Raw genomic sequence first — 12,815 nt, forward strand, 5'->3', positions numbered from 1 at the left:
ATATGTAGGATCCCTAATTATGAATCAACTTTCATAATCCCAGCATGGCAGGCAGAGTGACACTTTGCAAGAACTCAATTAAGGAAACTTTGGATCCTAGTGTTATTTTGCATCTTAATACAGTACAATAGGTGTGTTTGCTTTTGTGCCTGCAAGGGAAAAACGTTTGAGCATCCCTGCTATGTAAATAAGGGGGCAGAATATTAAAAACTTTAATACAATCCATTCAACCACTACCACCTTAATAAACACCTTTCTGAAAGAGTCCATTATTGAAGATTACATGCTTCACTACAATGAGATATATTGCAGCCTATTGCATTGGACTAGAGCCAGATATCATTTTGTTAATTCTGATCATGTCTGTTGTTTTTAAAACCACATAACAGAAACAATAAGGATTCATTAGATGTGATTATTAAATAATGACGATGATGTGCATTTAAAAGTTGCAAATACCTCAAATGTCTGACATTTCTGCACCAACATGTCTTGTCTATTACTGGCCCACACTTACTCGCCAATGCCGCGATATCTGCAATATGCCAGCATCAGAAGAAGCAGATATCCTGGCCAATTAATCAGCCTGGCTCTGCATTGGACTGTAAACTTTAACAAAATAAACAAAGAACTCAGTTAAATGCCTCAAGCAGCACAACTATTACAAACTATTTTGACAAACATGTTGGAAGAGATTACAAAGACAAACTTCAGCAATTCTCCTGGCAAGTACAGTCAATAGAGAGTAGAAAACAGACTGCGCTCCGTTTAGAGTTCACAGCTACACTGGGCTGACTGTGTGTGTATGTGTGATTGATATCTATATATAGATAGCTAGCTATCTATATCGATATATGTATATATCTATACATAGATCGCTCCAGCCATCTATTCAGTACATAAATAAAACACAAAAGCATTAAAACAATTAAGCAAATCGTGTTTTACTGAATTTTATTTATTAATTCTATTTGTGCTTTTTATAACTTAATAGCACATAAACAAACTGAATCCCAACCACCCTCAAAAAATTGACAATGTGAGCAGTGCTGCCCCCCCTAGTGACAGGTTGGATATGAGAGGATACAGTTAAAAAGGAAGGAAAACAACAAAACAAAAAAAAGGCACAACCAGCTCTAGCTGCATCCCCTGGAGTAGTCTTGAAATGCTCCAGCCAGTCACATCTACAGAAAAAGGGCCACTAGCCACACAGGAAGGGTAGAGTATACACAATCCAACATTTCTCTCTAGCAGTAGCCCTTTCTCTGAGCATCAGGGGGAAATTAAAGTTGGACAAGACAAAGGAATGCTACCAGCTCTTGGTGACTTTGTCTCTCGCAGTTTTCAGATGAGCTGCAAGACAGTTTCAGCTTCCCCCATACCAAGAAAAAGAAAAATAGCTATATACAGGGAGAATAAGATTCTTTCCCAAGGTCTGTACAATTGGGCCTATACATTATTTACTGCGCAGAGCCGAATACAAATACAAAAAGGAAAAAAAAAATAAATTCACTCAGTCGTCAAAACTTCTCGCCATCACTCATCTTCCCATTACTGCCGACAAGCCTCTTCAAAAGCAGTGACTTCAAGGTTGAAGACAAAGCATGGCATGGTTAAACTGTCCAGGTCTGTGCACTGTCTTTCAAATTAAAGTTCACATTTTTATGGTAGGAGGAGGTGGAGATGGGCAAAAAGAAAAAAAAAAAATCTTGCTATCCAGCAGTTTTCTTATGGCCGGAACTCCAACTCATCTACACTTATGACCTTGGCTGGCATGGAGGGGAGTGGCTGTTCTAGCACGTCTGTGCCGAACCACTTGGCGAGGCCGAGAGGGGGGCTACCCCCATGTCGCTGGGATCCATTTGTCCTGTGAGGGCCTTGGCTCTGTGACTGAGGGCCTGGGACACCTGGATGCACTGCAGGGAGACAGAAAATACATAAAATGGGAACAATAATACCGCTGCTAGCAAATGTCAGTACAGTCTCATAATATTATACATTAGCTCCACTCACTTGGTCTCTGTTGCTGAAGTTGCTGCTGCATTACTGCTAACTGCATCTGAGTACTGGCTCTGGGAGGTAGAAGTGGATGCCCTGTTGCACTTAGAGGGTACAGCGGTTGTCCAAGCAGGGCGGGAGGCAAGCCTTGAAGTTGTGCAAGATCAACATGTGGTGGAAATATACCTGATGTGTAAAAATAAAAACTTCCATTAGACATCATCAAGGTTGCACATCAGGTCAATTTCACTAAAAGCCATCACAGTTTAATATAAATACGTTTTACAAAAGATTAGAATGAAGAAAAAGGCTAACCTGCTTGCACAAGAGCAGGTCCAAGTTGTTGGGGCTGGATACCCTGCGCCAGCATTCGTTGAACCATATTAGGGTGGAGCTGGGGAGGAGGCCGCACCATGGGTACATGGGATAGCAGCGGTACCGGATAGATGGGACGAGGGTAAGATGAGGAGGGTCCTGGAGGTGCCATGGTGGATGTATGGTGTCCAGCAGAGCCAGGCCTGAGACGCTCCTGGTCCTTACTTGGTAGGGTCTGCGAGCCGGCCTTTACTCCTCCTGAGTGGACTGCATTCCCGTCCATCACTTCCATGTATAGATTTGGCAAGCTGCTGTCTGTAATCACATAACCCCAATTGCCAATGTTACAGTGCTGTAGTTGATTAGGTAGTCAGCTAAAGTTCAAATTAAGGTGTTGTGGGTAATTATATCCTCTGTACCATCCTGAGAGTGGGCAGCTGCCTCTTCCTTGTTGTCTGAACGACTCGATGGTTCGTCTCTTCCTTTATCTTTTGTCGCATACATTTTGCGAATCACAGATGTGGGTGTAAATGACGGAGACAACTGAAGTAAAACGAATAAAAAGATAGAAAAACATTAATACTAACCATACAAAAATTATGAAGAGTCTAACTTTACATGACAATTCAGAGCAATGGCAGCTGGGAGGATAAAGTTTATGCTCACCATGCTGGTGACGGGATTGCCTGGAGAGTTTCTTCCAGCAGGCTGCGGGCCTGGACCAGGGGAGCGATTTGTACGCTGCAGTCTGTGGATTACAAGAAAATCAGCTGTGTGTAACTGTCAAATGCTAAATATCCATTTTGTTATCTGGTTTGAGTGCATCCATTCAATAAACTGATGTGTGCCAGGCCTCAAAATAATATTGCAATATTCTTAGGCTATATCACGATACATGACGCACATCTTGATATTTTGAAATCTCCTCAAAAGCAAAAGTGGGTAAAGGCAACCATCAGTACAAGTAGAACAGTTTGGTAAGTTCAGAAAATGACACCACTTAACTTTAAACGCAGCCTTTAAAACCAGGAAAAGATGACACTTAAGCCATATCATGATATCCAAAATCTAAGACGATATGTAGTCTGATATCATGATAAAGCTAAAGTATTGATTCATTGCCCAGCCCTAATATATGCCAGTAAGTAGCATAATATTTTTTATGATTGTCAAGGATATTTTAGTAAACAACAAAAACAATCATTGTAAACAGTACATGAATACATGTGGCATACTAAGCCACATCATTAAAGTTTCTAAAGTACCCCAATACAAATGCCCTCTTCACAAGACACAGATCACTGATAACTCAGGGGTCATTAATCACATTAAAATCAACAGTAATTCTTTCAGCATTGATACGCACGATTCTGTATTTTAAAATGTTTTTTAAAAAACACTAACCTATTTCGAAAAGATTTATCCTGCGGTGGCTTGTAGCCGGACTGGAATGAGTGGTGGTGGCCATGTAGAGCAAGGTCCTGCTGGAATGCCAGTGCTTCAAAATCTGCCTGATTCACTGGCATGGAGAGCGCCCTCATCTGGATAAACAAAACACAAACAACTGAAGTGTTGCTTTTCTTAAAATATAAACGTATTATAAAGTAAACAAAAAAAACTATATATCTGTTCATGAAGCTTAAAGGAAAGCTAGAAATAAAGATTTTTGGGTGATATGCAAGGTTGGTACGCTGAGAATGGTTACATGCATTTACTTTAATTGAAGTCCAACATGTCAAGACATTTAAGTTACCTGTTGCGGTGTAAGCGATCCAGGGCTGATAGACCTGTGTATATCAGCAAACTGCTCTGGCAGCATGGGTTGAGGACCAACAGCAAAACCTTGAGGATGGAGAGGAAGAAAAACTTTTAAATGATCCAGCTCGTTTGACCAACACCATCAACTAAAAAAAAATATTAAAACTAAAGATGTAGAATGTTGAGGCTGAACTCTTTGTTGCTCACAGAAGGCCTCAGTGCCATGCCATCAGAGCTGTTATTAAGTTTGGACAGCAGCTTAACAATGATTAACACTTCCTCCTGTTGCTTCACATATAAAGCATTCAACTGTGTGGTGATGACGAAAATCCATCGAAGGACATTTAATGATTAATAAATTATTTGAGCCAGTGAATCCCAATTCTTTTCCGATGATACGATCATGGAATCTGTGGGTAAGGTGTACACATTAAAAAGAGAATGTCCAAACAGTATGGCTTTGTGATGAACTTACCTGCTGAAGGCTGCAACCGACTGTTGAAGTAGTCAGGTGAGGGTGCCCTCTGTGGAAACAGAGGGGGTGATGGGCCCTTGTGTAGTAGACCATGTAATGGAGCAGAGGTCGTTGGGCCATCAGAGCTGCCCAACAGATTCCCAAGTAGTGTAGGGGAGCCACTACGAGCAGGACCTCCCAAGAGCTCCTACGATACAAGCACAGACGTAGTTAAGTCCCAATTCACTATAATGTTATTGGTCTGGCAGTTAGATTTAACTGTTCGTAAAATGTGGGATTAAGTAATTCCCTCCCCCCCATTAAATTCACCCTGGCAATTTGCACGATGCCTAGCAAACTCAACAGCTCTAGTGAAGAAACACTGTCAGATACAAAACACACAAAGTTACAGTGGTGCGAGACATTTAATCTTTTATGTTTTGGCTGCCCCTCAAACACAACCTGAAGTTTAACAACTGCATCAACCGTTTCCATAAAATCTCTTCTGTAGGTTGGACTACAGTTTTTCGGCTCCAGTTCACATATGGTATTCTTCTCATGCTACATCGATTTGACAATTAATTTTTCTACTGTAGTATGCAGAAGTTCATTCTGATGTGTTATCCATTGGGATGCTGCAGCATTCCCACACCTTGTATTTGTAGTTGTATTTGTCAACTGAGACCAATTTTGAGGGTCTACACAGTTCATAACGTGTGGTACTACTGAAGGGCTCGCAAGTCTGGCCCTGGTAGTGCCCATTGTCATCTACCCGGCGGGGGACTTGCAATCAGACAAACAAGTCAGAATTCAAAACAGCATTTTCAACAACTAGATACAAATTCATCAGCACCCAACTGTTACCTGGTGGCGTTGCCACCAATGCCGAGAAGACAAACACTCCACATCCTCATTAATGTTTTGTTTTTAAATCCTGATCTGACAGGGAGCAGAGGACAGCACAGATTGGAAATTGGAGACAGTAAACACTAAAATGAGAAGGAATCCAACACAGGTAGCAGAATAATTGTACCGCAAATTAATGAGCAGTCTCTAATGAAAAGATCAATACAGGTTCCCTTTCCCCCCTGCAGTTCAGTTTACACTCTCCATCTGCTCCAAAAAATATTTTAATCCTGTAATGATGATGACACACCACCACCTGATCAAAAACCAGAGATCTGTATTACCTCCCGAGACTGAAAATGGTTTGCACAAGGCCATGTGAAAATCACTTGCTTAGACTAAACATTTGTCAGCATCAGCCTGAGAAGATGGTCAACATACACACCTGAAATATGTTTTTCTGCTGCTGAGCGGGCACCGGAGTTTCAGACACGGCCATCACAGCAGGGTCTGAAGGCTGCTGCATTGTACAGGGAGAAAGAATTTGTGTCAATTTCAATGCAACCAAAAACCAAAACGAATTCTTTGTAAAAATCCATCCCAGTGAATGTACAGTGTTTGGGAGGCATTTTGAAGCTCATCATAAAAGAAAATGGCAGACAAATTGGCCCTTTAAATATCAGTGCTCACGAGATATAAAATTTGGACATTTATCAAGTACAGAATTTGGTGAAACCTCTTTAAACTGCAACACTGCAGGCCCACTGAAATGAGTTTGTACATGCCACTCGCAATCGAAGTGTCCCTCATGCAAGTCAGGTATGCCTTTGGTTAAATGTATTGTCGATACCGAGCATTCGTCCGATGGCTCTTGTCTCAGTACAGAAATAAAACCATATTACCAATTCAGACACTGACTTGCATAAAAAGGACGTCTGCAGGACATTTTTTCAGGCACCAAACCAAAAAAAAAGGAAAAACACCTCAAAACTGTTAAACAAATTTATGCCCATCACTTTCTAGTCTACTCATAAAAGTGGGTTAATCATGTATAGTTTAAAAAGCTTGCATGCAGCATCACACAGGGACAGATTTGTATGAAGTTACCAGTTTCACTGCAACATGCAAACTGTTGCTAGTTATCCAGTCTAAGTCTGGTCAATGCAAATAAAAAAACATATGGCAAGAATACTTACATTGTTTGTATTGGTTTTGGGGTGAGTTGGCAGAGTTCCACTTGCCTTCATGCTGCTGACCAGTTTATTAAAGGCTGACATGTCGGAGTCACGCGAGTGTGGACGGGTGCTGGAGCCACCAGTTAGAGCCTCCTCTAAATGTTCAGCCATGAAAGGTGTGCCGTTTCCCCTCTGGGGAGCTGGCACCTTTCGCACCTGTGATTCTGAGCCCAGCTTCATCCCCTTCATCGATCCCTCTACTTCCTCCAGCGAGAGTACCGCTCCACAGTTGGCTGGGGACAGATTTATACAGTTTAACTTTATGTAGGACTGTTCAAAACAAAAGACGTGCACTGTGTTTCAAATAAAAGCTAATAAAAATTTTTTAAAAAAATTTAACAACAAATGAAGAACTCAATATAGAGTTTAGAGAAGACTTCTAATAGGATGAAGACTCATACTTGAGACGCACAGGCAGGAAATGTAAGCTCAGATGCCTGAACAGAGAAGGCCTTAGCGAGTGTTCAGATACAGGAGTTTAGTCAGATATTCATTTCACTGGAATAGTCAAAAACATTACCCATCTAATAATGCATTTATGGCACTCACTGCTTTCCCGTAGCCGAGCCTTGTTCACTGACAATGTGGAAAGAAGAGGCTTCAGGTCTATTTTGGCCTTGTGCAGCAGTTCCAGGATGTCCACCTTCTCCTTGCACTCCGATGATTGAATAGGTGTGAAGTATGGAGCAGGGCCGTGGCCAGGGGACGTGCTATGCGTTTCGAGCCCTTCAGAGGAGCAAACCAAGATAAGAAATCCTTCAGACACTCAAAGAACTGTGTTTTGGGGGCATAAACATTACAAATATGCAATATGCTAGTCAGCGTTGGAGAGTGACGTAGTAAATCAGCAGCTTAGTGCTGACAAAGATTAAAGATTGTAACCTAGCCACAGACTCCAGTACACTCAAGATTGGCTTCTTAAATAAATATAAGATAACACTAAAGCTCAATGTTGTTTTTGGCCTGAATGTAATTCAACTGGCTTGTTCCTTGATGCAGCGTTACTAAATTATCTGGATAACTGGCCTAAAATCAAGAACATGCAGAGGTTAACCTTATATTTCATTAAACCCACTTTTAATAAACAGGCCTCTAATCTTGAGGTTTTCATACCAACATGCGCCAAGAAATAGCTCCTTCTGGGAAATCAAATCATTTACCTGCAAGTTTTTCCAGCTCCTCGTGGGGAGTGGACCTCAGACTGCTGGACCGGCTGCCTGAGGGGCTCATGTTACTGGAGAACCACTGACTGAAGCGGCTAGCCGATACAGGGCCCTCCCCCAAGACATCCTCTATCATCTGTGAGACACAAACAGGCGCCGCTGAGACAGAGCGGGAGACACAATACACGGCAGACCGAACAGAACAAGGACAAAGGTGGCACTTACGTTCAGGGCGTTTTCCATCGATTTAGCACAAAATGTGCTAGAAGATTGAGTGCAGTAGCATTGAATGCACTACTGTTTTGCTTGTGTTGATTTATTGCCACAAACCAGTCAGTACACAACTTTCTTACTGAGTCTGCTGACTGGTTAACTTAGGTTTTCTAATTAGTAGCAGGTGTACTGTGAATATAATGATGGGCATAAACTTGGATTGTTGATACCTTTTAACCCCATGCAGTAGTCCACTGACCATTCAGTGAAAACACCCACCACCAAAGAGCAAGTTCAGTGAGAGCAAGCCAGTGCAGCAGAGGTAATCTTGTGCTGACACAAAGCATCGGCAGATTTTTTGTTTAGAAACTGTGCCAGAAATGTCAAATCTATCCTCTAAAATGTTCTTTATGACTATATTAACTTGTGAAAAAAGCTCTCTAGTGTGAGGGGGAGGCACAACTGAAAACCTCTACTGTTAAGCTTAAAGTAGAAAATGCATAAAAGGAAAAAGAGAGTTAAAGATAGCATCCCATCTGTGATGTTACACCTTAAAAAAAACAAACACCAACAAACCCAAACAGTGCACCCCAGTACTTACAGAGGCCAGTCCTGGCATGGTCTTCTCCAGATTGAAGAATTCATTGAAGTCAAAGTCTCCCGTCGACTGCTCAGGTAGGACATCAGGGTGGGGAACTTCCTGATCAGCGGAGGACTGACCAACGTCTTGCTCTCCGGCCTGTCCACCATTACATTCCACAGCTGTGCACACATCAAATTAAATCATTAATCAGAGATTAAAACATGAAAAAAAGGGTATAAACTGCATTATGGTGCTTTATTTCTGAAGACCAAGGCTTTTGACATGCCTTCTTTTAAAGACTCTGTCCGCTTCCTTGATCGTTTGGACCTGCGCTTATCATCTTCCAGGATTTTGTCATCAAATCCAATGAGCTCAATCGTCTCAGACTGGCTGGTAGGACCTCCAGAGAACCACTCTGGCTCCTCCTCTGCATAGGAGTCATTCCTTCTTCTTTCACTAAATACACGTTTGTCACCAAAATCTCTCTGCAAAGGATGAGACAGGACAAACATAAAATCACTGTTTGTACTGCATTCAAATTAGTTTAAATGAATGGGACCATTCTTGAAATAAACTCTTTGTATGAAGAAACTGCCCTGATAAACCAGGAATCTTTACTCAGAGCAGCACCTTCCTAATTTTACTGTAGTAGTGAGTAAATGTGTGCTTTTATGATATGCAAGTAAAACCAGATGAGTGACCCAAATCAAATTCTTCCACTTTAATTTTGCACAACTCTTTCTTGGCAATACTACTTCAATTAGCATTTAGCAACTCAAGAGATTAAGTATGGGCTGGGAGCAATGAACACCAACCCTGAATCTTTTATCCTTGAAGTCTCTCTCACGTTCCCTCTCTTTCTCCGCACGAGCTTCTCTCTCAAAGGCTCGAGCAGCAATTATGCGGCCACTGCCAATTCTGCGTGCAGCTCCCAGACGGAGACTCTCGTTCTCCTTATTTTCCAGGGGGCTGATTGGGCGACGAATGTGGGGTGCAAGTGCAGCGTTGCCTTGACATCCACCTCCAAAGCTGCGTCGCTGTGGGCTCAGTATGACATCCAGATCATCCTCCTTTAACCGCTCACGAGGATCTAATTATAAGGAGGCATTGAACAGGCTCAGTTTTAGATGTTTAAAAAAAACTTCTGAATACCCTCCTACAGACATTAAGATAATTCAATGATTTTTATGACATTTACCTGGGATTCTTCGTTTCAAAGGAATTCTATCATCCACATAGTCCTTCTTAAAACCTTCCACTGGAGAGCTACGCTCTGAAGTGGGATACAGGGAGGCATGCCACTTCTCAGGATCCCAGACACCATCACTGTATCAAAACACCATTTCAACCCACGATTAAAAGAAATGCTCTTCATGTTTTTCAAACTAAAAAGACAATTGTCTAAAATGACTCCAAAGACCAAAAACATCAAATGGGTAAAATATGATTTTACATGTTACATGATAAAAAAAACATTCAAGGCTAATAACAGGAACAAAAAGGATACATACAGGGCACTGCTTATGTGTCTACTATTGTCGTCTTCTGAGCATTAGAAAGACCAACAATAATACCATCGAACAACGACATCAAGTCGGCATGACCAACCTTTATCTCTGAACTTTTAGCATACCAACTATCATCCCATGTCTAAGTATCCCTCTGTGATAAAATACCTGGAATAAAAAACAGCAGGGCTCTGTAGAATTGACAGCCATTCAGTAAAAAACCGAATGCAATCCATACAGAATGTATTTTTTAAAAGTGTGCTGTAGAGAAGGGTTAGGGTTAGCCAAAGACATCTTCTAAGACAATGGCAAAGGAATTCTTTGTAAAAATCTATGAAGGAGTCTAATTCTTGCACTTCTGGACAACCACTGCACATTTGGCTCAAGCCAACAGTAGGGCTGCATTCAACAACCATTTTCATCGACTGATCTGACGATTAATTTGTCAATTAACTGATTAGTTGTTTGGTCGATCAAAAAAAAAAAAAAAAGGCAAAAAAAAAGTCCATTAGTGTTTCCCAAAACCCAAGACCAAAAGAAAAAAAAACAATACAAAAACACAAGTGATCTGAAGACCAAGCAGTTGTTTTACATGTGCTGCCGTTCTCTATAGTGAAGAAATCAAAACATCTAGCAGAACCCACCGTTTGCCAGCCGCCAGCAGCACTGTATTTGGTAAATATTTCCTCAAGGATCTAAAACATTTGCACTTCGATTCAAGACTGCAGTAAATGCGACTACGTAAGGTCCTGCAGATTCAGGTCACCGAATTATAGATTTTACTGTCAAATGTCACGAAAGTTTGTAAAGTGTTTGCATGTTTTTCATGAGCCAACCAAGCGCTACTTCAAAGTAATCATATACACTTCAGACAGCACATACAATTAGACAAAGCTCTTGAATGACCAATAAAAGCCACTTATGTTATAGGCTCAGAACAAATGCTGATACTTTTCATACCTATGACCAGACAGCTAATTCAGCCAATTGCTGTCCAAGAGCCAAAAACGTGTCATGCAGTACATCTAAAGTATCTCATTACTCAAGATTAGTATTCCTTCCCTTGTTGACTCACATGTTTTATTCAGGTAATGTCTGAATACTATACTGTGGATTACTTATGGAGTGGATTTTTATGTAAAAGGAAATTAAACCTTACCTGTCATATTTCTCAGAGAGACAATCTGGTCTTTCATTGGAAACTGGCAGGTCTTTTATTTCCAGAAGTTCCTCCTGTAAAAATAATTCATCATGGTTAAATTTGTGGTAGCAAAGACTCTGTGTGGCCCCCTAAATTATACTGGAGTTTTTCATCACCTTGGTGTATCTGAAAGGAGCCGTGACTGCTGGCTGTTTCACTTCATCCACAGCAGCATCGCCATTTTTCTGCTCCACACAAGCATCGTTCTCCATGACTGATTTCAGACGCAGAACAAACAGCTTCCAGGCCAGCAATGACTTCTCTACCTGATAGACACAAAGTTAACGTCTGCAAGTTAATCAAGCATGACAATAGCTGCTCAAATTGATTTAATTTTGATTTGCCCTGACAATGTAGCCTTAAAAAGGTTCAGTCGATGTTAATCAATAGATCAATGGTGTTGATCAAGTGTTTTTAACTCAGCCACACTGCGTCATTCAAGAGCTGATGACATTTTAAACTTGAATGGGGAAAAAAACTAACTAAACAGAAGTGGCCTAGCTTCAAACATGATTACAACCAGAAATGATCATCAAATCAACAATAAATCCCACCTTACGTCGAGCTAACCTCAAGGTGTAAACTTTAACAAAAGCTACTAGCTAATTAGCAAGTTAATTGACAACAGCCGAGACCGCTGACATGACACTAGACACTAGTCAATTACAATCATTTACCAAGCGTTTACGTTAATTGACACATAGCCTGTAGTGGCTAGACTGTTAACGAATATGTTTGAAGAAAATCTACAAAATGTTGACGTAAATTAACCAACATGTTGCCTAATGAATCATGTCTTCGCCGAGTTACAAGACATTTGACGCTAACAATTAGCCTACACATTTGTGTAGAGTTAGCTAAGCTAGCGCCCCACACACAGGTAGCCAACAGTATCCCTCGTTCGTGGTCTAACATTTGTACTAATTAGCTAGCTAATACATTTACAAAAACACAAACGGCCAACTTACTCAGCTAGAAAGCTGCGTGGAATCCTGGTTGCTAACGGCCAAACAGCGGCACTTTACGTTAGTTAGCTAGCTAGCAAACCTAGCACCTCAAGCTAGCTAGCTAACTAGCTGGGCAATGGGGATAATGCCCACCCAGCAAGTACCAAATCTCAAGCCGGTTGAGTTGTTGCAGTGATTTAAGCAGACGCACAATTTACTGGGGTAACTAAACACAATAACACAGGTCTAAATAACTAATTAATTTACACGGAGACTTTGTAATCTCAAATAATTGTCTGATCTTTCTCTGTTTTCTAAGTCGTAGCAGCAATTTTCATCTGATCACCGCTTTAAGAAGGTCCTAGGAAAGATTACATTGTGCCCATCGCGCCTTTGTAGAATTAAAAATAGTCTCGAGTGCATCGGCAGTGTTGCATTTAAATATTCAAATCATAGTAAAGAATTATAACCCAGAACTATATAAACGTTATAAAAAAATCAAACTTGCTTTGTGGAGGTATAATATAAACTTAACCGAGAACATTCAAGAGGCAATAATTGGGGCAGCTACTTATTGTCGTGGGGTTTGCCTGA

At 41.0% G+C, this 12,815-nt stretch overlaps 1 protein-coding gene across 6 annotated transcripts; it reads right to left on the bottom strand.

Moving 5' to 3' along the window:
* Positions 1 to 937: 937 nt before the first annotated feature.
* Positions 938 to 12,811, bottom strand: eif4enif1 (eukaryotic translation initiation factor 4E nuclear import factor 1). Of its 6 annotated transcripts, none has more exons than XM_084349785.1 (19): positions 12,793 to 12,811; positions 11,391 to 11,540; positions 11,233 to 11,306; positions 9,764 to 9,891; positions 9,381 to 9,655; positions 8,852 to 9,050; positions 8,584 to 8,744; positions 7,767 to 7,905; positions 7,156 to 7,332; positions 6,568 to 6,839; positions 5,817 to 5,891; positions 4,547 to 4,733; positions 4,067 to 4,155; positions 3,718 to 3,854; positions 2,980 to 3,061; positions 2,733 to 2,856; positions 2,314 to 2,628; positions 2,014 to 2,184; positions 938 to 1,916 (listed from the first exon to the last, which is right to left on the bottom strand). In XM_084349785.1, the coding sequence occupies exons 2-19, from the start codon at positions 11,484 to 11,486 to the stop codon at positions 1,729 to 1,731; spliced, it is 2,889 nt and encodes a 962-aa protein (XP_084205911.1). In that variant the 5' UTR covers positions 11,487 to 11,540; positions 12,793 to 12,811; the 3' UTR covers positions 938 to 1,728. The 6 variants fall into 6 exon arrangements, with proteins under 6 accessions (XP_084205911.1, XP_084205912.1, XP_084205913.1 ...); XM_084349786.1 differs by lacking the exon at positions 12,793 to 12,811 and adding an exon at positions 12,243 to 12,746 and having other exon boundaries at positions 5,817 to 5,888; XM_084349787.1 differs by lacking the exon at positions 12,793 to 12,811 and adding an exon at positions 12,243 to 12,745 and having other exon boundaries at positions 6,613 to 6,839.
* Positions 12,812 to 12,815: the final 4 nt, after the last annotated feature.

Source organism: Pagrus pagrus, assembly GCF_965226575.1.
Source record: "Pagrus pagrus genome assembly, chromosome: 3".
NCBI lineage: Eukaryota > Metazoa > Chordata > Actinopteri > Spariformes > Sparidae > Pagrus > Pagrus pagrus.